The following is a 24,227-nucleotide window of genomic DNA, read 5'->3' as shown; positions in this document are numbered from 1 at the left end:
TGAGCTATTTGTTGTTTATTTTGAAACATCCGTTGATTGGTCTTTTATTTAAAAAAACTGTCGTCTGATTTACCGGAATTGTCTAGTGCTCCTCCAATTCTGCTTCCGGTCTCTAATTAAATTATTTTGGGCGTCTTTTATTCTGAAGTGTTAGAGCGGAAATGTATGTGTGTGTGTGTTTGTGTGTGTTTGGGGGGGGGGGGGGGGGTTGAATTGTGGGATCACAACAGTCGGAGGTTTCGTCTCGTGCAGCAGCTGAAGAGCGTCAGTGCAGCAGAGGAGCGACACGAGGTAAGACATCCCCCCCCCGGTCTGTCCCGGTCTGACCTGGTCTCAGTCTGTGTAACTATGTCTCACTTTGTCTCAGTCGGTCTCACCTGGTCTCTGTCTGTCTCACTTTCTCTCAGCATGTCTCAGTCTCTCATTCTGTGTCAGTCTGTCTCACTTTGTCTCACTTTGTCTCAGTCTGTCTCACTTTGTCTCACCCGAGTGTCTCTCAAAGTTGATATTAAAGTGAATTAATTGTAGAATTAAAAGAAGATGGAGCCTCAGGTTGTGAAGCTGCACTGTGAGAATCCACCGCTGGAGGCGCCATTTTGTGTCTGCGATGTTAATCAGAACAAAGTGAAGCCGACGTGTTATAAGGACACCGCGGTTCTTCACCTTTGATCAGTTCAAAGACATTTGAGTGATCAGCTGATTCATAATTAACCAAATTAAAGTATTGATCATGTTTTTTAGAATAACTGAGAAAAATAAGTTCATTCATTTTCAGTTTCAACTTAAGTGGATTTAGTTATTTAATCAGTAATCAATATTTACAGTTATGTAATCAGCTGATAACCCCCGCCCCCCCCCTCATTATTTGGAGTACTTTCTGTGAGTTGTGTGACCAGAGAGTCGAAGCTCATTGTCATTAGTGTGTGTGTGCCCCCCCCCCCCACAGTCTCACATCAGACGTCCTGCTGATCTGATCAGAGTCTTTCATCTGTGTGAACATGAACCTGAGTGACCTCTGACCTCTGACCTCACACTGTCTCCATGAATCAATCATGTTTTCACCTTCATCACTCACTCACTCAGCTTCTTCACTCTGTCGCTCATGTTTACACATGCGCTCTAATCGGACACGTGTGCGTGCATGCCTGTGTGTGTGTGTGTGTGATCAGCATATAAATATCTGCTCTGACCTTTGACCCTGTCACCTTTGAGCTGTGTGTTGTCTAAAGCTGCATCTGTTTATTGCAGAGTGAGCAGCAGCTGAGGATCATTGAGGCAGAGCGACGGCAGAGCGACGGCAGAGCGACGGCTGGTGGAAATGTCCGTCCTGACGCAACTGGGTCTGCTGCTGTGGAAGAACTTTACGTACAGACGACGACAGACGGTCAGTCACATGAGAGTCTGTCTCTTCAACAACCTGTCAATCACAACGTTATCTGTAACAATCACGGAGCTAAAGCCACTTCCTGTTTGTCTGCTTGTTGATGCTGATCGATTCCATGTCGTCCACTTAGAAACAAGATGATCGTCTTATTGATCTTCACTGAACTATTAGAATCTGCTCAGTTGCATGTGACGTGTCAGGGGAGACGTGATGTTTGGCTCCGTCACGTCTCGGACATTAAAGGCGATGGAAGTGTGTTTTTCTGTGTGTTGTCGATTGACTCGTTAATCGATAAACACGTGCAGCTGCTTCCTGTTCAAGGCTTCTAGCGGCGCTGTGACTCGTTACTGTTTCCTGTCTCAGCCTCAGCTCCTGGTGGAGATCGTCTGGCCGCTCTTCATCTTCTTCATCCTCATCGCTGTGAGGTTCAACTACCCGCCGTATGAACAACATGAGTGTGAGTTCAAACAAACCTTTATTAGCTCGACAGAGCTCAAATCTGCAATATTTAGTTTATTATTTGTTTTTTATGGTAAAAGACAAACCATCAAAAGGTCATCAAATTAAATATATAATATTGATTGATTCAGTCAAAACTGTAAATAAAAGTAAACTCTGTCAAATTCTTATTTGAACTGATGATAAGTTCCTCATGTTTTAAAAGATTAAATCTTATATTCATATGTCAAAGTTTAGTGATTTTCCTCCGTCGCTCTCATCAAGCAGCGGAGACCTTGTCAGGGACTTTTTTCAGCAGCAGAAACTCCACATTTAAATGTCACATGTTCACATGAAGACAACCTCTCTTCTCTGAGACGTCCCGTCGTCGTTTTGTCACAAACACGAGGACACCAGCAGCCAATCACAACTCTTGGTGTCTCCTTTGACATCACGGCCGTGGCCTCGGATCACGTGAGACTCTGACGAGCGCCCGGGGACAGAAGGACGTTCGGCTGTGTCTCTGTGTGGACGCAGCAATTCCACATGATCACCTGGAGAGGAGGGCCCACGTCTCCACATCATTGGGTCAGATCTGCAGGATAAGGTCACTGAATTTCAGGTGTCATCCAGGTGCATGCTGGGAGTGATTATCAGCAGTGTTCAGAACCTTGTACCCTTTAAGGACATCTATCAGTTGGACACCTGATTGATGCCGTACAATCTGTTATTGATTGATAAACGGAAATAGAGAGGAAGTGTTAACAGCTGCAGGATTTCAAATTAAAGGTCTTAATGAAGTGGCTTGTCCTCAGTTTATTACACGTTATCTCTGTAGCAGCATTATCAGACCCGCTGAAGGTCACCGGCTCCGCTCCCATCGATAAGCTCCGTGCAGAGTTGCATAAGAACATGGAGGAGTCAAAAGTCTCCGTCAGCGCCAACTTGTCCAGAAGGAGTCGACCTCCAGGTCCTGCAGCTGCTGCAGTTGATACGTTCAGCGAGCAGAAGAAATGAATCTATAAACTCCAGCAGCCAATCAGGAGCAAGTTTACCCAGTTATCAAGAGCTCTTTTCAGACCAGAGCTCCTCAGTTCTCTGGATCTTCTCTGGAGGATCAGACTCAGTTTGTCCTTCTTTTCCTGAGCCCCTGTGTAAATCCTGGAGCAGGATCCTCCCCTGAGTGAGTGGGGGGGGGGGGTGAGGAGCTTCTAACACGGGACACAAACATGAAGAAACTAACCCAAATGTCTCTGGTGAAGAAGAGGGTGATGTAAACATGATCACATGACCTCTGCAGCAGAGGTAACAGGTCACTTCCTGTGTGTGTCGAGTCTGTGCAGAAACCTGCTGCTGAGTTGTTTAGCTGTGGAAACACAAACTCTGGAGAAGCTCTGGAGATGATTCTCTGGATCTGACCTGGAGTCTGAAAACGGCTCTGGTGACATCATGGTTACCATGTTGTCTCAAAGTTCTGAATTCATCTGTCACATGACCTGAGATTCCTTAACTCGCCTCCTTTGTACCTCAGAACCTAAACTGTGATGCTCGTGGTCCCTGAGGAAGCTCAGACCTGTTCTTCAGACCCTGTGGCGACTCCTCATCACCTGATGTTTATATTTCATTTATTTAATGTTGAGAAGAAACGGTTTGACTGAAGCTCTGAGAATCCCACCGACATTAACCCTGAGGAGCGTCAGTAGCAGGAAGCGTGTGGTCAACTTCCTGTTTCCCTCTGAAAGCAGAAGCTGTGAGGACGTGACTCAGGCGGCGGTTTGAGGAATGTTTGAGGTTCACGCAGCTCGGACGAGTCCTGACTTGTCTCTGTGAAGCTGAATGGTGGAGGTTTGGTTCTTCTCTGCTGCAGCTGACACACGTCACTGTTGATCAGTGGTGTTATTGATCAGAGATGGATCCTGAAGAGCTGCAGCCTCATATCTTATCGCTGCTGATTAGACTGAGGCCACGTGGCTCTCTGATAGCATCGCCTTCCCCCGGGGGGGGGTAGGTAGGTAAAGGTCGCAGTGAAGAAATCTTTGCCCTGAAGCAGCAGCTGGTGAAGATGAAGATGCTGGGCTGCAGGTGATAACAGACCAATCACAGGTTATCAGCTGCACTTACTGTGAGGACGCTCTCTCCAGATCAAAGTTGAATCTGCTGCTGTGACGTCAACACATGCTCACAGGAAGCCCCCGACCAGGTCCACAGCTGGACCACAGCAGGACCAAGACCACAGCTGGACCACAGCTGGACCAGGTCCACAGCTGGACCACAGCAGGACCAAGACCACAGCTGGACTACAGCTGGACCAGGTCCACAGCTGGACCACAGCAGGACCAAGACCACAGCTGGACCACAGCTGGACCAGGTCCACAGCTGGACCACAGCAGGACCAAGACCACAGCTGGACCAGGTCCAAAGCTGGACCACAGCCGGACCACAGCTGGACCAGGTCCACAGCTGGACTACAGCTTGACCAGGTCCACAGCTGGACCAGGTCCAAAGCTGGACCACAGCCGGACCAAGACCACAGCTGGACCAGGTCCACAGCTGGACTACAGCCGGACCAAGACCACAGCTGGACCAGGTCCACAGCTGGACCATAGCAGGACCAGGACCACAGCTGGACCAGGTCCAAAGCTGGATCATAGCAGGACCAGGACCACAGCGGGACCAGGTCTTCAGCTGGACCACAGCAGGACCAGGTCCACAGCTGGACCACAGCTAGACCAAGTTCACAGCTGGACCACAGCCGGACCAGGTCCACAGCCAGACCAGGTCCACATGAGGGAGCGGAGACACTCTGTGCTCATCAGTGTTCAGCCGATAAGCAGAATTCATTATGATAAATGAATGATGAAAATCCCCAGCTTCTATGATGTGTGTGTGAATATAAAATAAAAACACTTTCTTTATTACTGCTGGTTTAATTATCAATGATTCACAACTACATATCCCATAAGCCTCAGTAGTAGGAGAACAGGAAGCTTTGGTTGGCCACCTTGATGCTTTTACTTTGGTAACACATTTTCTGAGCGACTTCCTGTTTATCTTTGACTACAGGTCATTTCCCCAACAAGGCGATGCCGTCGGCCGGCACGCTGCCCTGGCTCCAGGGAATCCTCTGCAACGCCAACAACCCGTGTTTCAGACAGGTGACGCCAGGCGAGTCTCCGGGAGTCGTCGGAAACTTCAACGACTCCATGTGAGACCAAACTTCAATTGACCACAAGGTCTAACGAGCCTTTTGGGATAAATTCAGAAACCTTTCAAAATATAATGCGGTGAAGACTTGCACTGTTAGTGCTCAGGCCCGGATTAAATAAAATGGGAAATAAATTTTAAATGTTTTTCTGTGATTCCACCTCTGACCAATCAGAACTCGGAGTTCTCCCATCTCTTTATATAGCAACTGACGCCTTGACTTCCTGCGGAGTTTGACTTAAAGTGACTTATTCACTTCACTTCCTGTTCACAAAGATTTATCCCCGTGCACTTTAATCTTTACAAGCTGCCTTGTTTTGTGTGTGGGTCATGTGATCAGGTCGCATTGTTCTCGTGAAGTCTCAGAAAAAACTCAGTGATTTCTTCACATTTGGTTCAAACATTCAGTCGGAGTCAAAAATGAACTGATTAGAATTTTGGGGTCAAAGTCTCTGTGAGAAATAATTCTGACTTTAAAATCAGATAAGATGAAGTGATGAGGCTTTGTCTGTCGAAGGTCAAGGGTCAGCTGTGACATTAGTGTCAGTGACGCTGGTCGTTTGACTTTCCGTCAGAAATTGTAGAATCTGATGTTTAATGAAATCTTTGTCTCAACAGAATTTCTCGTCTTTTCTCCGACGCCAAGAAGATTCTTCTGTACAGTCAAAATGACAAGAACCTGGACGGGTTCAAGGAGCTCGCTCGCGCTCTGCGGACGCTGCAGGTCAGCCGACCAGGTAGGAAACGCTTGGCATGCTGGGTAACTGGGAGTGCAGCCACGACCTGGCTGCAGGAAGTGAAACGTAAATTTAGGTCACATAATAGAAAATCAGCTGTAATAATATTTATGGTTTAAAAAGAAGATGAGATGCTGAAGGTAGATTGATGGAGGATTGATCCACTGAAGCAGAATCATGTCTCCGCTGCAGGTCCTGGTGAAGTTTTCTGCCTCGTTACACAAAAAGAATTTTCCTCCTTTTGAGTTTTCATTTGATCCCTGCGGGGGGGCGTTCCTTTTCTCTACCTGCTCCGACTTGCCCCCCCCTCCCCCCGTCCTCTGACCACTTTAAAGCCGGCGCTGTAATGTGAGCGGGGGCGGGGAGACGAGCTGTGGCAGGTTCACACTGGCATCTCAGGTGATCTCACCTGCTTCCTGTTTGGGGGCGGCAGACAAACACACACACACACACACACACACACACGTTTTGTGGCGTTTTTTTTTGTCTCTCTTTGTGCCCCCCCACTGCAGGTGAGGGTCAGTGCTCGCCTCTAATGGTGTCCCTCTGTCATGTTGAGTTTTCTGGAGCCGGCCTCAGCAGCGTCACGCTGAGCGTCACTGAGTTCAGACATGTGGTGCTGCAGCTGAACAAACACAGGAGGAGGTCTGAGACCAGATCTGAACCTGGGTCAGTTCAAGTCAGGTCCTCTAATCAGGAACACGCCGTCTCTGCTCTGAAACGCTGAGGACTGCGTGGTTCAGTCAGAAGAACTTGGATAAGAAGTGAACCTTGAGTTGTTAGAAACGTTTTCTATACGTTTGTCATCTGCGTCGCTGAATAAAGTTTATTGAAGTTGACGTGTTTCTCTGCTGGAAACTATTCCTCATTTGACCAATCACGTCAGTGCGATCCGCTGATGTCAGACTTCTGACCCGTCACTAACAGGTATTCCTGTTTGTCCCTGCGAGGCCTTGACGAGGTGTCTCCACGCTCCGTCCACAGCAGGAAGGACATGATTTCACCTCAACACTGTTAAACATCCTGCAAAGCCTCAGTGAATGAGCAGGTTGAGCCTCTGATTCAGAACGAGACGTGACCACAGGGAGGCAGCTCTGTACTAACGTGTGCCGTGTTGGTTTCGACACCGGATTCCTTCAATTGAGCTTTTACAGTTCTCACGGGCTCTGGTTAATATGTCAGAGTTTCGTCTCAGCGGTGTCCTCTGAAGTCACGTGACTGACAGGAGGCTGATGTCAGTGTGAGTGACAGCAGCTTTGTTATTACTGACATCAAAAGAAAATTACCTGTTGGACACAGGTAACTAGACAGCATCACAGCTCATCTGTTACATCGATTATCAATCAAACTGTTATATCGATTATTAGCAAATGGACAGAGTCAGTCTCTGGAGCCTGAGAGACAAAACCAGGTGCAAAATAATGTCCCTAGTTTTCCATACGACACTGACTCTGTTTTCTCCTCAGGCTTTAAGTTGAAACATTTCCTGCGAGACAACGAGACTCTGTCGAGTTTCCTGCGGAGTAACGTCTCCTTCCCTGAAGAAGACATCCAGCAGATCAGAGACGCCGACGTCGACCTGGAGACAGTGAGGACACATCTGCACACACTCTTAGACCAGAGACCACAACAAGAAAGAGATCAGAGACCAGAACAGGGTCTCCATCCGCTGGTCTCTGTCCTCTAGTCTATGTCCTCTGGTCTGTAGTCTCTGATATCTGGTCTCTGTCCTCTGGCCTTTTCCCTCTGGTCTCTGGTCCCTAACCTCTGGTCTCTTTCCTCTGGTCTCTGGTCTTTGTCCTCATATCTATTCTCTGGTCTCTGTCTTCCGTCTCAGGTCCTCCTAAGAGGTTTTGGAGTCCACCTGAGGGACATGTGTCTCAGGAATGGGGGCAAGCGGAGTGTGGAGGACTTTGTGACGATCTCGGACCCTCGTGTGTCGATACTGGTCCAGGAAGTCCTCTGTCAGGCGCCACCAGCCTGGCTGGACCTCGCTGAGGACCACTTCCTAAACAACCTGGACTTCCTCAAACCCATCCAGGTAATAACACTGCAACAGGAGACATGGCAGAGCTGTGATTGGTGGAAATTCTAAAACGTTTAAAAATATTTAAGTTTCAATTAATAAAACATGTGGTGAGATCCTGAAGATTGCCGCGGCCTGAGTTTAGCTCAGGTGAGTTGAGTGTGTGTTGGTGTTCAGTGGGTTGTGTGTGGAGGAGGCGTGTCTCGGCCTGTCTCGGTTCTTTACACTGTGTTTTCGTAGCCTGGAGACCAGTTTTATTGGTTTGAAAACAAGATGCCTGACTTCTTTGTCTGCTGAAATATACGAGCTGCTGAACCTGAAACCAACTGAGTCTCCAAAGAATCACTCGACTGCCTCACCCACAGAGAAAAGACTCAAACGTCTCTGTCGTCAAACAATGATAATAATGTTACTGCCACGATCTGTTTTTACTAACTGATGATCTGGTTTAAATTAATCTCATAGCTTCAAACTAAAGGTTCTGGGTGTTCATGTCTTACAGAGGGACGTGAGGTCTGACCCAGAGGCCGTCAGACAGGTGTCCCGGGCGACGAACAACCTCCTGGACAGTCTGGGTTCTCTGGCCGTGGAGGTGAGAAGTCTGATCACATGACCCTCAGTAGAGTCGGTGCAGCTGACTGACCTGGGGTCCAGTAGAGAAGGTCTCGGTCCTGGTTTCAGCAGGTCACTGGGTTCACAGCAGATCAAAGCGTCCAGCTGAACAAACACTCAGCGTCCGTCCTCGTCCTCCGTGTCCTGCAGAGACGCTGAGATGGACGTCACAGCAGCTGCTGTTATTAGACATGTGACCAGGTCACTTGACCAAGTCACATGACCATGTCATGTAAACACGCCCCCATATCGGACCAGGACACAGGTGGTTCATCACAGGTGACACCTGAGCACAGGTGTCTCCAGATGTTGACACACACACACGCACACACACACACACACACTGAGGAAATATTCTGGTAAAGTGTGGTTCAGTGTGAGTCTGACCCAGTGTGTTGTTCACACAGAGGTCAACACACACACAGTGGGTTGTATTGAAAACATGTGACTGTTGAGTTTAGAGGGTGCTGACTCAGTTGAACTTACTTTGAACTTTACTTTTTCTTTTATCTTAGTTTTTACACTTTTCAATCAAACCTTTATTTAAAGGAACAGTGTCCCTGTGTTAACTCTGAGGAAACCCTGTATGTCTCATCCTGTCGGCCCAACAAAAACAAACCTGACGCTCGACATCGTCTTCAGCTGCTCTTCCTGGTCTCTAGCTAACCCATCTCTCTATGACCTCCAGCTGGCCGGTATGAAGAGCTGGATCGATCTGAGGAATGAGATCCTCTTCCTGACACAGAACGCCACGTCGTCCCCCAGCACCATGTACCAGGCGGTCTCCAGGATCGTGTGTGGTCACCCTGAAGGCGGCGGCCTGCAGATCAAATCCCTCAACTGGTACGAAGACAGCAACTACAAGGCTCTGTTTGGAAACAACAACAGCAGCGAGGATGAGACAACGTCGCTGTACGACAACTCCTCCAGTGAGTCCTGGTGTGTGTGTGTGTGTGTGTGTATTGATCATGTGTGTTGTGAGTGTGTATAATGTGTGTGCATTGTGTGCACTGCAGCTCCATTCTGTAACAGTCTGGTGAAGAACATGGACTCGAACCCGATGTCCAGGATGATCTGGCAGGCTCTGAAGCCACTGCTGATGGGAAAGATCCTGTACACCCCCCACACCCCCGCCACGCAGAAGGTCATCCACGAGGTATGACATCACTTCCGGTCTCATCACTTAGTTCCTCCAGGAGGGAACGTAGTGTGTCTCACCTGCATGTGACCTGTGATGCATTCAGGTGAACCGGACCTTCCAGGAGCTGGGTGTGTTCAGGGACCTTGGAGGAATGTGGGAGGAGATGAGACCTAAAGCTTGGAGCTTCATGGAGAGCAGTCAACAGATGGACCTGATCAGGGTAAGCCGGCTCCGCCCACCAGCTGGTTCATGTGTGTAACACTCTGCTCATTTACACACAGTGAAATACACACACCAGTTATGAAATAAAACTTTAAAACATTTAATGTATCTTTTTATTTAAAAGTCTTTATTTATTGTTAACCAATGTTCTATTTAACGAGTTGGGGGTAGGGAGATGTTGACGGCTGCAGTTGACTGGTTCATCTTCAGGAGATAAAGCTTCTCTCGTCTTTTAGACTCTGCTGAAGAACAACGTCACCGCAAGATTGTTCCACACCCAACTGGACCAGACTGACTGGACCGTGTCCGACGTGTCGAACTTCCTGTCCAAGCAGGCAGAAGACCCCCGGCCAGCAGGCAGCGCCCTCACCTGGAGGGAGGTGTTCAACGAGACCGACCAGGCCATCATGAGCATCTCCCGCTTCATGGAGGTCAGACAACAGAACTGGACTTTGTCCTCAAGTCATATTTAAAAGAACACAGAACTGTGACTGATGAGGACAGATGATCGGCACAGTGACTCGTCTGTAATCCTTATTTTAATAGAAATATTTTTATTTCCTGATAATCTGTTTTACTTACTCACGTTTCTGGTTTGTGTGTCACAAGTGTGTGAACTGATGTGTTGACTGTAAAACACACATCAATAAAACTTTTAAAAGTCGGGTCAATAATAATCTTTACAGAAACATTTTCATTCACTCATCAATAAAAAGTTTTATCTGATATTGATGAAATGTCATTGTCTGTGATTGATGGATGAAGATCAAGTGTGATTTTGTGTCAGTGTGTGAACCTAGACAAACTGGAGCCCGTTTCCACGGAGGAGCAACTGGTGGACCAGTCCATGGTGCTGTTGGAGGACAGGAGGTTCTGGGCAGGAATCGTTTTCCCGGACATCGACCCCAATGCCACAGAGCTGCCGCCAAAACTCAACTACAAGATCCGCATGGACATCGACAACGTGGAGAGGACCAATAAGATCAGAGACGCGTAAGAGCGCACGCACACACACACGCACACGCACTAGACTCGTTTGGTCTAAACGAGACGTGAGGATGTCATGTTGAACTGAAGTACGACTGTTGGGGTTAGAATCCTCACACTGAAACATTTGCTGAGTCAATAATATTTTGTCTGACATCCTCAGGAGTGGGACATGATGGGGGCGTGTCGCTGAAGCCAACAGAACTTTGTCTGTCCTCCTTTTCAGGTACTGGGACCCAGGTCCTCGTGCAGACCCATTTGAGGACATGCGGTATATCTGGGGAGGGTTTTCGTACCTGCAGGACGTTATTGAGCAAGGCATCATTCGAGCAGTGACGGGCACCAAGGAGAAGACGGGAGTTTACATCCAGCAGATGCCGTATCCCTGCTACGTCGACGACATGTACGAACCCGTTTCCCCTGTTCTGGGTTCTAGATGAGTCTTCCCCGTGTCCTCTGTGTCCAACCTGTCCTCATGTTCTGTGTACCAGCTTCCTGCGGGTGATGAGTCGCTCCATGCCACTCTTCATGACGTTGGCGTGGATGTACTCGGTGGCGATCATTCTGAAGAGTGTGGTGTATGAGAAGGAGGCGAGGCTGAAGGAGACCATGAGGATCATGGGACTGGATAACGGGATCCTGTGGTTAAGCTGGTTCATCAGCAGCCTGATTCCTCTGCTGATCAGCGCCGGACTGTTGGTGCTTCTGCTCAAGGTGAAGACCACGAACACGTCAGGGTGTCCTCACCACTCGTGGATTTAAAATTGATTCTGTTCTTATCATATATGACGGACTTGGTTCTTTCTGCTGCAGAAGGGGAACCTGCTGCCCTACAGCGACCCTGGCGTGGTCTTCCTCTTCCTTGGATCCTTTGCCGTGGTGACCATCATGCAGTGTTTCCTCATTAGCACGGCGTTTGCACGAGCTAACCTGGCGGCGGCCTGCGGAGGAATCATCTACTTCACCCTATACCTACCCTACGTCCTGTGTGTAGCCTGGCAGGACTACATCGGCTTTGGAGCCAAAGTCTTTGCTGTAAGTTTGGCGACCTGAAAAATTTTTGTCGTAAGGATGTTGTGTCATGGTTGGACAGTGAGTCACGTGACCTCCTCCCCTGCAGAGCCTCCTGTCCCCGGTGGCTTTCGGGTTTGGCTGCGAGTACTTTGCTCTGTTTGAGGAGCAGGGAGTCGGGATCCAGTGGAACAACCTGTTCTCCAGTCCTCTGGAGGAGGACGACTTCAGCCTGCGCACCGCCATCCTCATCATGTACTTTGACTCCTTTCTCTACGGAGTCCTCACCTGGTACATCGAGGCCGTGTTCCCAGGTGAGTGATGACATCACAGACCTTCACATCTGCTCGTCTGCTTAAAATCCGATAAAGTTAATTATTATTATTATGTCTGTGGTCGTGACAACAATGATAATGCTGTTAGTTCCAGTAGTTAAGACTTTGTCAGTAGTTAAGACTTTGGTCAGTAGTTAAGACTTTGGTCAGTAGTTAAGACTTTGGTCAGTAGTTAAGACTTCGGTCAGTAGTTAAGACTGTGGTCAGTAGGTGGCAGTAAACACAGAAGCAGATGAAGTGATTCAATCTGTGATAATGATCTTTGTTGTGGTGTTCCATCTCCTCAGGTCAGTAGTTAAGACTTTTGTCAGTAGTTAAGACTTTGGTCAGTAGTTAAGACTTCGGTCAGTAGTTAAGACTTCGGTCAGTAGTTAAGACTGGTCAGTAGGTGGCAGTAAACACAGAAGCAGATGATGTGATTCAGTCTGTGATCATGATCTTTGTTGTGGTGTTCCATCTCCTCAGGTCAGTAGTTAAGACTTTGGTCAGTAGTTAAGACTTTGGTCAGTAGTTAAGACTTTGGTCAGTAGTTAAGACTGTGGTCAGTAGGTGGCAGTAAACACAGAAGCAGATGAAGTGATTCAATCTGTGATCATGATCTTTGTTGTGGTGTTCCATCTCCTCAGGTCAGTAGTTAAGACTTTGGTCAGTAGTTAAGACTTTGGTCAGTAGTTAAGACTTCGGTCAGTAGTTAAGACTGTGGTCAGTAGGTGGCAGTAAACACAGAAGCAGATGAAGTGATTCAATCTGTGATCATGATCTTTGTTGTGGTGTTCCATCTCCTCAGGTCAGTAGTTAAGACTTTGGTCAGTAGTTAAGACTTCGGTCAGTAGTTAAGACTGTGGTCAGTAGTTAAGACTGGTCAGTAGGTGGCAGTAAACACAGAAGCAGATGAAGTGATTCAGTCTGTGATCATGATCTCTGTTGTGGTGTTCCATCTCCTCAGGTCAGTAGTTAAGACTTTGGTCAGTAGTTAAGACTGTGGTCAGTAGTTAAGACTTTGGTCTGTAGTTAAGACTTTGGTCAGTAGTTAAGACTTTGGTCAGTAGTTAAGACTTCGGTCAGTAGTTAAGACTGTGGTCAGTAGTTAAGACTTTGGTCTGTAGTTAAGACTTTGGTCAGTAGTTAAGACTTTGGTCAGTAGTTAAGACTTCGGTCAGTAGTTAAGACTGTGGTCAGTAGGTGGCAGTAAACACAGAAGCAGATGAAGTGATTCAATCTGTGATCATGATCTTTGTTGTGGTGTTCCATCTCCTCAGGTCAGTAGTTAAGACGTCGGTCAGTAGTTAAGGCTGTGGTCAGTAGTTAAGACTGGTTTGTTGTGGTGTTCCATCTCCTCAGGTCAGTACGGGATTCCTCGGCCCTGGTACTTCCTGTTCATCAAGTCCTACTGGTTGGGAGAAAAGGATGGAAAGTCCAGCAGTGTCCCTCTGAGCCGGAAAGGAAACCCAGGAGGTGAGACAGCTGTGGACACAGTGTCCACAAGGTGGTGCTACAGAACTGCACTAAAAAACGGTCGGACATGAAAGTATTGAGAACCTGTGAGACCTGATGATGTTGAATGTTGTTCCAGTCGTGTGTGTGGAGGAGGAGCCTGCTCACCTGAAGCCAGGTGTCTTCATTGAGAACCTGGTGAAGGTTTATCGTCACGGTAAGAAACTGGCAGTGGACGGACTGACGCTCGGCTTCTACGAGGGACAAATCACTTCCTTCCTAGGACACAACGGAGCTGGAAAAACCACCACCATGTGAGTCGAGGACCTGAACTGTCAATAAGAAGTGTCCGTGTTAGCAGATAGAACATGGACCAAACACAACTCAGACGTTGTGTAGTCCAGGAGGTTCAGACGCAGGTGTTGGATGTAAATGATCTCTGATCTGGTCCCTGCAGGTCCATCCTGACTGGTCTGTTCCCTCCCACCTCTGGCACGGCCTACATCCTGGGCAGAGACATCCGGTCCGAGCTGAGTGCCATCAGACAAAGTCTTGGAGTTTGTCCGCAACACAACGTCCTCTTCAGCATGTGAGTGTTAACATCTTCACACAAAACAGACAAACATCCGACAAACTGATGTCACTAAAAACCTTTTCACACATCAACTCCAACAATCTAGTTGTTTCACAACAGGAACGTTTTAGGAACATGTCAGGATCATTAAGGTCTGAAAACGGTTCCAGTGGATCGTCCCATTTATCATGTGACCATATCTGTGTGGCGCCCCCTGCAGGCTGACGGTGGAGGAGCACATCTGGTTCTATTCCAGGCTCAAAGGCCTGTCGGAGCAGCAGGTGAAAGGTGAGATCGAGCAGATCCTGCAGGACACCGGGCTTCGTCATAAACGCACCTCCAGAACCAGCACCCTGTCCGGAGGCATGCAGAGGAAACTGTCGGTGGCTCTGGCCTTTGTTGGAGGGTCGAAGGTCGTGATTCTGGATGAACCTACGGCCGGCGTCGACCCCTATGCCCGCAGAGGGATTTGGGATCTCCTGCTGAAGTACAGACAAGGTGAGACTCTGGTTGGTTGGAATCAGCTGGAATTCTGGCTGAAGCTGATGTTTATCTGAACCACGTGTCTCCTGCCAGGACGCACCATCATCCTGTCCACGCACCACATGGACGAGGCCGACATCCTGGGTGACAGAATCGCCATCATCTCCCACGGGAAGCTGTGCTGTGTGGGATCGTCTCTGTACCTGAAGAACCAGCTGGGGACCGGCTATTACCTGACGCTAGTGAAGAAAGAACCAGAGCCATCGCTGAGCTCCTGCAGGAACTCATCCAGCACAGTGTCCTTAACCAAGAAGGTCTGAGACGCTCACTGTCCACTTCCAGGTGGCAGAATCAGTTCTGTGATGTCAGGACCGCAGTATCAGTGCTTCATGTCCGTGTTGTGGGTTGCAGGAGGAGGAGTGTGCGTCCGTCAGCAGCAGTGATGCAGGACTCGGCAGCGAGAATGAAAGTGAGGCTGCCACCATCGGTGAGCTCTCTGTCCCTGTGGAGCGTTTGATCCAATCAGCTTCAGGTGGATCTGATCCATGTCTTGTGTCTGTCCTCAGATACCGGCCCCGCGGCGTCAATCTGTGACGTTCCCTTTGTCCCGCCCGATGTGTCTGTGGTCTCAAGTCTGATCCTGCATCATGTCCCCGCCGCCCGCCTCGTTGAGGACCTGGGACACGAACTGACCTACGTCCTGCCGTACAACGCCGCCAAGGACGGAGCCTTCGTGGAGCTGTTCAAAAACCTGGACGTGAAGTTGGCCGAACTCAGCATCTCCAGCTACGGCATCTCTGACACGACACTGGAGGAGGTGAGACAGCTACTGGTTTTACCTGGCAGAAGAAGAAGTGATGTTCCGATCTGAACAAAGACTTCCTGTTTTGTAGATTTTCCTGAAAGTGGCCGAAGATAATGGAGTTGACACCGAAGTACCGTCAGGTGACCTTTGACCTGTTCTTTCAAAATAAGTGTTTACTCATCAGTCACTCATCACTTTGCCCTAACTCTGTGTGTGTGTGTGTGTGTGTGTGTGTGTGTGTGTGTGTGTGTGTGTGTGTGTGTGTGTGTGTGTGTGTGTGTGTGTGTGTGTGTGTGTGTGTGTGTGTGTGTGTGTGTGTGTGTGTGTGTGTGTGTGTGTGTGTGTGTGTGTGTGTGTGTGTGTGTGTGTGTGTGTGTGTGTGTGTGTGTGTGTGTGTGTGTGTGTGTGTGTGTGTAGACGGAACACTTCCTGTTCGGAGGAGGAGGAGGACACATGCCTTCGGAGGAGGAGACCACCAGAGCTGCCTGAGGCCGTCAACAGAGGACGACAGCAACGACTCCGATGTCGACCCTGGTACACAACACACATGCACATACATGCACAGGTTAGATCTCAGGGGTCAAAGGTCAGACATAGATTTATGAATGAATTATTTGGGGAACACCTGCTCTGATTTGTGTAGAGAGAACCCAGGTGACGTGTCTCAATCATGTTTTTAAATTCAAGTTCTGACAGGAAACTGAATGACCTCGTGTGTGTGTTGTCCAATCAGAGAGCAGGGAGACGGACTGGTTGAGCTGTTCTGAGGGTAAAGGCTCGTTTCAGGTGAGGGGGTGGAGCCTGATGAGGCAGCAGTTTGTGGCTCTGATGTGGAAACGGTTCCTGAACGCTCGCCGCTCCAGGAAGGGCTTCTTCGCTCAGGTACGCCGAGGAGACCTCGCCGCTCGATACCGGAAAACGTCCTGCATGTTTTTAACATGTTGTTTTTTCCAGATCGTTCTTCCCGCCGTCTTCGTGTGCATCGCTCTCGTCTTCAGTCTCATCGTCCCTCCGTTTGGAAAATATCCCAGTTTGGAGCTGCAGCCCTGGATGTATGAGGACCAGGTCACCTTCATCAGGTAGACACTGTCCCACACTGTCCCAGGTCCGAGATGAAGTGAGTAGTGTTGGTGGAGGTGTGACTGTCCCTCTCCATCTGTGTCTCAGTGACGATGCTCCCAGAGACGCCAACATGCAGGAGTTATTAAACGCTCTGCTGGACCCTCCAGGCTTCGGGACTCGCTGCATGGACGGACATCCTATTCAGTGAGACATTTACTGACGTCCTCAGACTGGTATCAGAGAACTACATTTCATCTCCCTCTATTAACGCCCCCCCCCCCCCCCCCCCCCCGTCTTCAGAGAAGCACCATGTACGATGGGCGACGAGGACTGGCACACCCCCGAAGTCCCTGAGAGCGTCCAGCAGCTGTTCAGCTCGGGGAACTGGAGCATGGAGGATCCGTCTCCAGCGTGTGTCTGCAGCTGTGACGGCAGAAAGAAGATGCTTCCCGACTGTCCCGCAGGAGCTGGAGGTCTGCCCCCACCTGAGGTCAGAGGTCATGGCGTTACAGTGACAAACCGTCGTTTCTTCCCATGCCAAAGATTTCAATGTGACCCTTGTTGTTCAGATGAAGATGAGTGCCAACGACACCTTGCAGAACTTGACGGGACGAAACATTTCCGACTACCTGGTGAAAACCTACGCACAGATCATCGGCAAGAGGTGAGTCTGTGGTCAGAGGAGAACTGGGAACCAGCTGGAGCATGAACTCATAGTTTCTCTCGTATGTTCCCACAGCTTGAAGAACAAAGTGTGGGTGAACGAGTTCAGGTCAGTGTCTTTGAACTACTGCGACCGTCCTCGTCTCTGTCTTTAGATGTGTCCTCAGGTTTCTCTCTCTGCAGGTACGGAGGCTTCTCATTGGGTGCCAGGAGCACTCAGGTTCTCCCACCGGCCAATGAGATCGATGACGCCATTGAACGAGTCAGAAAGATCTTTGAGTTACAGAAGGTCAGTTTAAGACATTTGAAAAAAATCCTGAGCTGATCCTCAAACAGATCAAAGCTTAAGCTTTGATTCACTTTGTATATTAGTAGGGTTGCAAAATTCCGGGAATATTCAAAGCTGGAAACTTTCAATGGGAATATATGGGAAATTGTGTGAGTAATTTATACTAACTGTATTTACCTTGTCATATACAGACATAAATATAAACATTTTGGTTTGTCACAGGCTGATTTGAGCCCTGAGGAAACTTTGGGCACTTGACTATATGCTTCTGCATCTTTGTGTCATTCTTAACATAGGTCTTTATACAGTATTCATAAATGTACACAGCCTTTCCTTCTACATTGGCTGTGGTGAAATGTCTTATTTAAAAAATGTTCGCCCCTTGCAACCCTATATATTAGTCAAGCCACCAGATCTGGAACAAGATCCAAACTGATCCTGAATCATCTTTACAAACTGAAATGAGCAGAATGTTCTATTCGGTTGTGATGTCTGATTATAAGAGCTCCCTGTGAATCACCCTGTGAAGACACTCTACTGATGGTTCTCTGCAGGGAGCGGCGGCCGATCGGTTCCTCGACAGTTTGTCAGGTTTCATCAACGGTTTGGACACAAAGAACAACGTCAAGGTGAGAAGAGGAGTCTGATCATCTGCTCTTTCATTGTGGGGTTGTTTTATACATCTGTGACTCTGGCTGGGGCCACTGATGGCCCCCCCGTGGAGAGTGTGTAGATACAGGTTCTAATAATAATGACGGAACGTCTCCTGTCAGATCTGGTTTAATAACAAAGGCTGGCACAGCATTGGAGCTTTCATCAACGTGATGAATAACGGAATCCTGAGAGCAAACCTGCCCCGAGGTCACGACCCCAGCAAGTTTGGGATCAGGGCGTTTAACCATCCTCTGAACCTGACCAAGGAGCAGCTGTCGCAGGTCGCACTGTGAGTGGACACACCTGACAAGCTGCACCTGAGACACACAACCTTAAAGCCAACACAGGTCTAACTCCACCTGCACTTTGTCTCTAGGGTGACGACCTCTGTGGACGTCCTGGTGTCCATCTGCGTGATCTTTGCCATGTCCTTCGTTCCGGCGAGCTTCGTGGTCTTCCTCATCCAGGAGAGAGTGAACAAAGCTAAACACATGCAGTTCATCAGCGGAGTGCAGCCGCTGCTCTACTGGGTGGCCAACTTCACGTGGGACATGGTAAGCAGCAGAACCAGCTCTACCTCTCACAGTGTGTGCTTGTGTGCTGATGTGTGTGTTTGTGTCTCTTCAGTGTAACTACGTTGTACCAGCGGCACTCGTCATCCTCATCTTCATCTGTTTCCAACAAAAAGCCTACGTGTCGGCCACCAACCTGCCGGCCCTGGCTCTGCTGCTGCTTCTCTACGGGTCAGATACCACACGGTTCCACATGGTTCCACACGGTTCCACACGTTCCACACGGTTCCACATGGTTCCACACGGTTCCACACGTTCCACACGTTCCACACGTTCCACACGGTTCCACACGTTCCACACGGTTCCACACTATAATACACTGTTGTGAAAGATGTTATCCTGGCGTAGACGCATTGGACCGAGGTCCTCTGTGAGACAGTTGGACAAAATGAATCCTGTTCCAACATTTCTCTGTAAAGTCGTGGCTGTTTGTATAAATACAATCAAAGACATTATATAATTAATTCTCCAGCTCCACACTATGAATCACTTCTGAAACTAAGCATCAACACTGCAACTACTACAAACTAACGATAGTTGAACATTAAAGCATTATTGATTTTCTTTAGCTAACAAGAATTGAACACCCTGCCCTCAAACGTGACTTTCAATGTTCTGACTGGTCCTCTTCTTCCTCCTCCTCTTTTTGGTTTCCTTGTCAGCTGGTCAATCACTCCGCTCATGTACCCCGCCTCCTTCTTCTTCACCATCCCGAGCACTGCGTACGTGGTCCTCACCAGCGTCAACATCCTCATCGGCATCAACGGCAGCATCTCCACCTTCGTCATGGAGCTGTTTGGAAACAACGTGAGTCATCGCAGAGAGACGTGAACGCGTGTCGGCTTGGCTCCGCCTCTGGTTAATGGCTTCTCGTTCACAGGAGATCGGAGGAATCAACGACATCCTGAAGAACGTCCTCCTCATCTTCCCGCACTTCTGTCTCGGTCGAGGACTCATCGACATGGTGAAGAATCAGGCCATGTCCGACGCCTTCGAGAGATTTGGTAATACAATCACGTCCTGTGTGACGTCAAATGTTCTGTACGTCCTGTAACCTCTTCTGTGTGGTTGTGTAACAGTTGTGTGAATGTTGTCGTCGTGACGCAGGTGAGAACAAGCTGCGCTCACCTCTCGAGTGGGACATGGTCGGAAAAAACCTCTTTGCCATGGCGGTGGAGGGAGCGGTCTTCTTCATCATCACCGTCCTGATCCAGTACAGGTTCTTCATAAAGCCCAGGTACAGGCACACACCTAAACAGACACACTGCAGTGTGTAGCTGTTGTAGTACAGGATTTTGTCGGCTGGCGGGCAACACACTAGCTGGATGAAAACAGGAACACCTCTGATTGTGTGATTCTAGTTCCGTCAGTAAACTCACTAAACTCGCTCCACTGGGCGACGAGGACGAGGACGTAGCCCGAGAGAGACAGAAGATCGTCCACGGCCTCGGACACGGAGACATCCTGGAGCTGCGTCAGCTCACAAAGGTACGTCCTCGTCCCCACCAGGACGTCACACTGTCCCTGAGCATTCTGGGTAAAGGTGTCGGTGCCATCAGTGACCTCACAGGATGCAGAGGAAAAGTTTTACCCCGACGACATATGATGGAGATTATTCATAACTCAAGATATGGATAATAATAATATAATAATATAACACTGTTGTGTTCGTCTACAATTCAACACATGCTTAAAACATAACACGGCCCGACGACAACACCCACTGACAACACGCCAGTTGAGCCATTGAAATAATAATTTGATAATCTAACATTGAGTAAATAATATTCAGGCATAAATTCATCTGTCTTTAATGAATCGGTTTGACTTGTGTGAACTGGGTCGTGTTGCAGGTGTTCAAGAGGAAACAGAAACCGGCTGTGGATCGACTCTGTGTCGGGATTCCACCTGGAGAGGTGAGACTCGTCAGACCCCGCCCACAACTCCGCCCCCGCTATCACAGACGTGTCAGTAGCCCTTTAACTGTGTGTGTGTGTGTGTGTGTGTGTGTGTGTGTGTGTGTGTGTGTGTGTGTGTGTGTGTGTGTGTGTGTGTGTGTGTGTGTGTGTGTGTGTGTGTGTGTGTGTGTGTGTGTGTGTGTGTGTGTGTGTGTGTGTGTGTGTGTGTGTAGTGTTTCGGTCTCCTCGGCGTGAACGGAGCTGGAAAGACGACGACCTTTAAGATGCTCACAGGAGACACGTTAGTGACGAGCGGAGAGGCGTTCCTGGCTGGGAAGAGGTGAGGTCAAAGGTCACAGCAGGTGACCCTTAACACTGGATGATGGTTGTTTATTACTAAAGTGCAGCTGATTGAACTTGTGACCATGACGAGCAGTGAAAGGTTAAAGTCTGAGCTGCAGCGAGTTTCTCAACCTGCGGCTCTGGGACCTTGAAAGGTTCAGCGTGTAAGATTCAGATGAAAGGAAGAATTATCAGAAACTGAATCAACAATAATCCGAGCGCTGAGTTCGTTACCGTTTCATCTCAATTGTACAAATTGTTTTTTTCTTGATTCTAGAATGGACCCTTTTTAAATACTTTATATTACATACCCTGTCTCCATCAGGACTGGGTCCTCTCTATGAAGGACGCCATCTTTCTTTACAGTAGCCCAACTAATCCTTCTGAGCTTCTCTGACAACGGAAGCTGTCACAGGTTCTCTTTCATGTTTGGAAGTGATGAGGGATGTTCAGCTGCAACGTGACACTTCACCACTAGATGTCACTCAGTTTTACACACTCAACCTTTAACACCTAAACTCGGGTCACATTTTCTAAAGACGTGTCTGTGACGTGTCTGTGACGTGTCTCCAGTATCCTGAGGGAGATCGATGAGGTCCATCAGAACATTGGTTACTGTCCTCAGTTTGACGCCATCAACGAGCTGCTGACTGGAAGAGAACATCTGGAGCTGTACGCCGTCCTGAGAGGCGTCCCCGAGGGCGAAGTCTGTGATGTGAGTCTGATCAAACATACTACCGCCTTGACACTGTAAACTGTAAACCGCCAACTTTAACTGGACACTGTAAACTCATGTTGATGCTGATGATGCTTTTGTTTAATTGGCAGGTGGCGGACTGGGGGATCAGGAAGCTGGGTCTTCTGAAATACGCTGACAAAGCAGCAGGAAGTTACAGCGGAGGGAACATGAGGAAACTGTCCACAGCCATGTCCCTGATCGGAGCGCCGCCTGTCGTCTTCCTGGTAACAACAACAACTTCCTCCTCCTCAGTCGAACTCACTGATTGGTTCAGCTTCACTTCATCAATGTTTGGTTTTCATGAAACAAACTGAACGTTGACCTCGATCATTTCTTAAGCTCAATGTTTTTACAGTGCAGCCGCGAGTTAACAGTTACACAACAGCAGCAGAGCGCTCTCAGCCAATCACAGAGCAGCTCAGCAGGATTTGGAGGGGGGGGGGGTTCTATCACATTGGGGCTTAAAAACAGCAGCTGCTACATTTACTGAAGAGGGAAGAAGACGTAGGACATACGAGTGAAGTCAAAGAAGAAGAGTCAGACAGGTGGACGTGAGACCATGCTCCTCCCCCTCCTCCTCACCTTCTCTTTGTGTTTCCTCCTCCACCTGTGGGCCGACCTCAACCTCGCCGTCCTCCTCGTCACAGGACGAGCCCACAACCGGCATGGACCCCAAAGCTCGCCGGGCGCTCTGGAACTGCATCCACAGCGTCATCAAGGAGGGACGCTCGGTCGTCCTCACCTCACACAGGTAACGCACACACACGTGACCTCAGTGTCATGAATCTCATAGCACTGATGTGTGATGTGTGTGTCTCCAGATTGTGACTGTTTGTTTTAACTGTGTGTGTGCTCAGTATGGAGGAGTGTGAGGCTCTCTGTACCAGGATGGCCATCATGGTGAACGGCAGGTTCAGATGTCTCGGCAGCGTCCAACACCTGAAGAACAGGTAATACATATAATCGTGCACCGTCACTCTGAATTTCAAATAAAACAATTGAAATTAAACTCAGAAAATGTGTTTTTTGAGAGAGCCCCTGGGGGGGGGAGCAACGTGACGGTCGTGAGACAGCAGCTCATTGACGCGGTCCATTTGTCTCCCAGGTTCGGTGACGGCTACACCATCATCCTGCGGGTGGCGGGGCCCAGCCCTGACCTGCTGCCGGTCATGAAGTTCATTGAGAGCGAGCTGAGCGGCAGCACGCTGAAGGAGAAGCATCGCAACATGCTGCAGTACCAGCTGCCGTCTTCGCTCACCTCGCTCGCTCACATCTTCTCCATCCTCGCCAAAAACAAAGAGACGCTGAGGATCGAGGACTACTCCGTCACTCAGACCACGCTGGACCAGGTAACACGTCCTGAACGCATCTGAGCAGTGGTGTCATCATTCCTTCGTGTGACATGTCCCATTCTAACAGGATTTTACTCCCTAGTGTGGGCGGGGCTAGTTGATCTCTAAATGAGGACGGGGGGGAATGGAGGTACTGGGAATAATGGAAGTTCTGGTTTGTCGTTGCAGGTGTTTGTGAACTTTGCAAAGGACCAGAGCGACGACTATCACTCCAAAGACTCCGTGAGACGAAAAGACGTGTCCATCGAGGTCCCGACGCTGAGCTCCGCCCCCGGAGCAGCAGAGGGCTGCGATGCTCTGAGAGAGAGTGTCATGTGACCACGTGATGTCAGGAGGCTGGAGCTTCAGCCTGGCCTCAACCACTGAAGCAGGGAGGACGCCCCCCCCTTCACCTGTTGTGATGTCATACTGATTTGTAGTGGGCGGAGTCACTGCTTCCTCATGCCATTCAATGCAAATAATTTCCTGTGTAGGCGCTGTGCTGCTCGCCAGCCTTCGACCAGACTGTTGTAAACCTGGAATGTGTTCCAGCTCAGACATTTTCTTCTTTGTGGGACTGAAGCTGCGACTCGAACGACCTCATCAGGTCGTTTTTTTATCCTCAACTTACGATGAAGAATCCAAATCTTTTCAAACGGCCGATGGCTCAACTGCAAAAATCACATTTTAAAAAACGTGTATGACTCAATTTAACTGACATACTTTTATTTATAAGTGTAGCTGTAATTTGATGTTTTATTAGTCCAAGTGGCCAAACTGCTTCCTGTAGTGTTTAACAGCCAATCAGAGTGCTTGACACAGACGAGAGCAAGAGTTGATTGATTTTTGTAGTTTTTTTAAGAAATGATGATAAACGGGCAGATTTGTTCATCCGGGTGTGAAATGGTGAAATACCTCATCAGCTCCTCAAGGCACCACAGTATCAATAAGTATTTCTCGATCTGTATTGATCACAGATCACAGATCCCTCATGTTTCGTTTTGACCAGCAGGGGGCGACACTGAATCAGTCAGTCTTCAGCACTTTGTGATTGCACTGAGCTCGTTGTCACATGGTTCATGTTTACTTCAAGTAACAGCAAAGGCTGATGGGGGGGTGGGGGGGGGGGGAACTGTTACTGACCCTGAAAAAAATAAAATGAAACAAATCTACTGTGTCTGTAGTGTTACCATGGAGACGCCATGTCTTTGTTTACCTTGAAGAAAAAGTTTGAAATGTAAATGAAAAACCAGATTAGAGGTTATTCACATAACTACTGGTTTA

The 24,227-nt window shown here is 48.7% G+C and overlaps 1 protein-coding gene across 2 annotated transcripts; it reads left to right on the top strand.

Moving 5' to 3' along the window:
* Window positions 1–204: 204 nt before the first annotated feature.
* abca1b (ATP-binding cassette, sub-family A (ABC1), member 1B) lies at window positions 205–23,563 on the top strand. 2 transcript variants are annotated; one of them, XM_062393958.1, is made up of 49 exons: window positions 205–291; window positions 1,249–1,384; window positions 1,748–1,841; window positions 4,886–5,027; window positions 5,645–5,763; window positions 7,230–7,351; window positions 7,601–7,804; window positions 8,292–8,381; window positions 9,090–9,330; window positions 9,418–9,557; window positions 9,646–9,762; window positions 10,001–10,195; window positions 10,552–10,757; window positions 10,978–11,154; window positions 11,243–11,465; window positions 11,565–11,786; window positions 11,872–12,076; window positions 13,439–13,552; window positions 13,671–13,845; window positions 13,989–14,120; window positions 14,326–14,603; window positions 14,682–14,902; window positions 15,000–15,057; window positions 15,155–15,405; window positions 15,482–15,533; window positions 15,811–15,927; window positions 16,127–16,275; window positions 16,348–16,472; window positions 16,561–16,659; window positions 16,756–16,945; window positions 17,025–17,119; window positions 17,195–17,227; window positions 17,302–17,407; window positions 17,962–18,036; window positions 18,181–18,350; window positions 18,438–18,615; window positions 18,689–18,804; window positions 19,296–19,440; window positions 19,514–19,637; window positions 19,741–19,870; window positions 19,995–20,121; window positions 20,487–20,549; window positions 20,765–20,871; window positions 21,447–21,588; window positions 21,702–21,836; window positions 22,260–22,363; window positions 22,470–22,562; window positions 22,718–22,961; window positions 23,133–23,563. In XM_062393958.1, the coding sequence occupies exons 2-49, from the start codon at window positions 1,319–1,321 to the stop codon at window positions 23,280–23,282; spliced, it is 6,861 nt and encodes a 2,286-aa protein (XP_062249942.1). In that variant the 5' UTR covers window positions 205–291; window positions 1,249–1,318; the 3' UTR covers window positions 23,283–23,563. The 2 variants fall into 2 exon arrangements, with proteins under 2 accessions (XP_062249942.1, XP_062249941.1); XM_062393957.1 differs by having other exon boundaries at window positions 15,000–15,075.
* The last annotated feature ends 664 nt before the right edge of the window (window positions 23,564–24,227 follow it).

This window comes from Platichthys flesus, chromosome 8, assembly GCF_949316205.1.
Source record: "Platichthys flesus chromosome 8, fPlaFle2.1, whole genome shotgun sequence".
NCBI classification, from domain to species: domain Eukaryota; kingdom Metazoa; phylum Chordata; class Actinopteri; order Pleuronectiformes; family Pleuronectidae; genus Platichthys; species Platichthys flesus.
The sequence above is the reverse complement of the archived record's forward strand: the minus strand, read 5'-3'. Positions and strand labels throughout refer to the sequence as shown.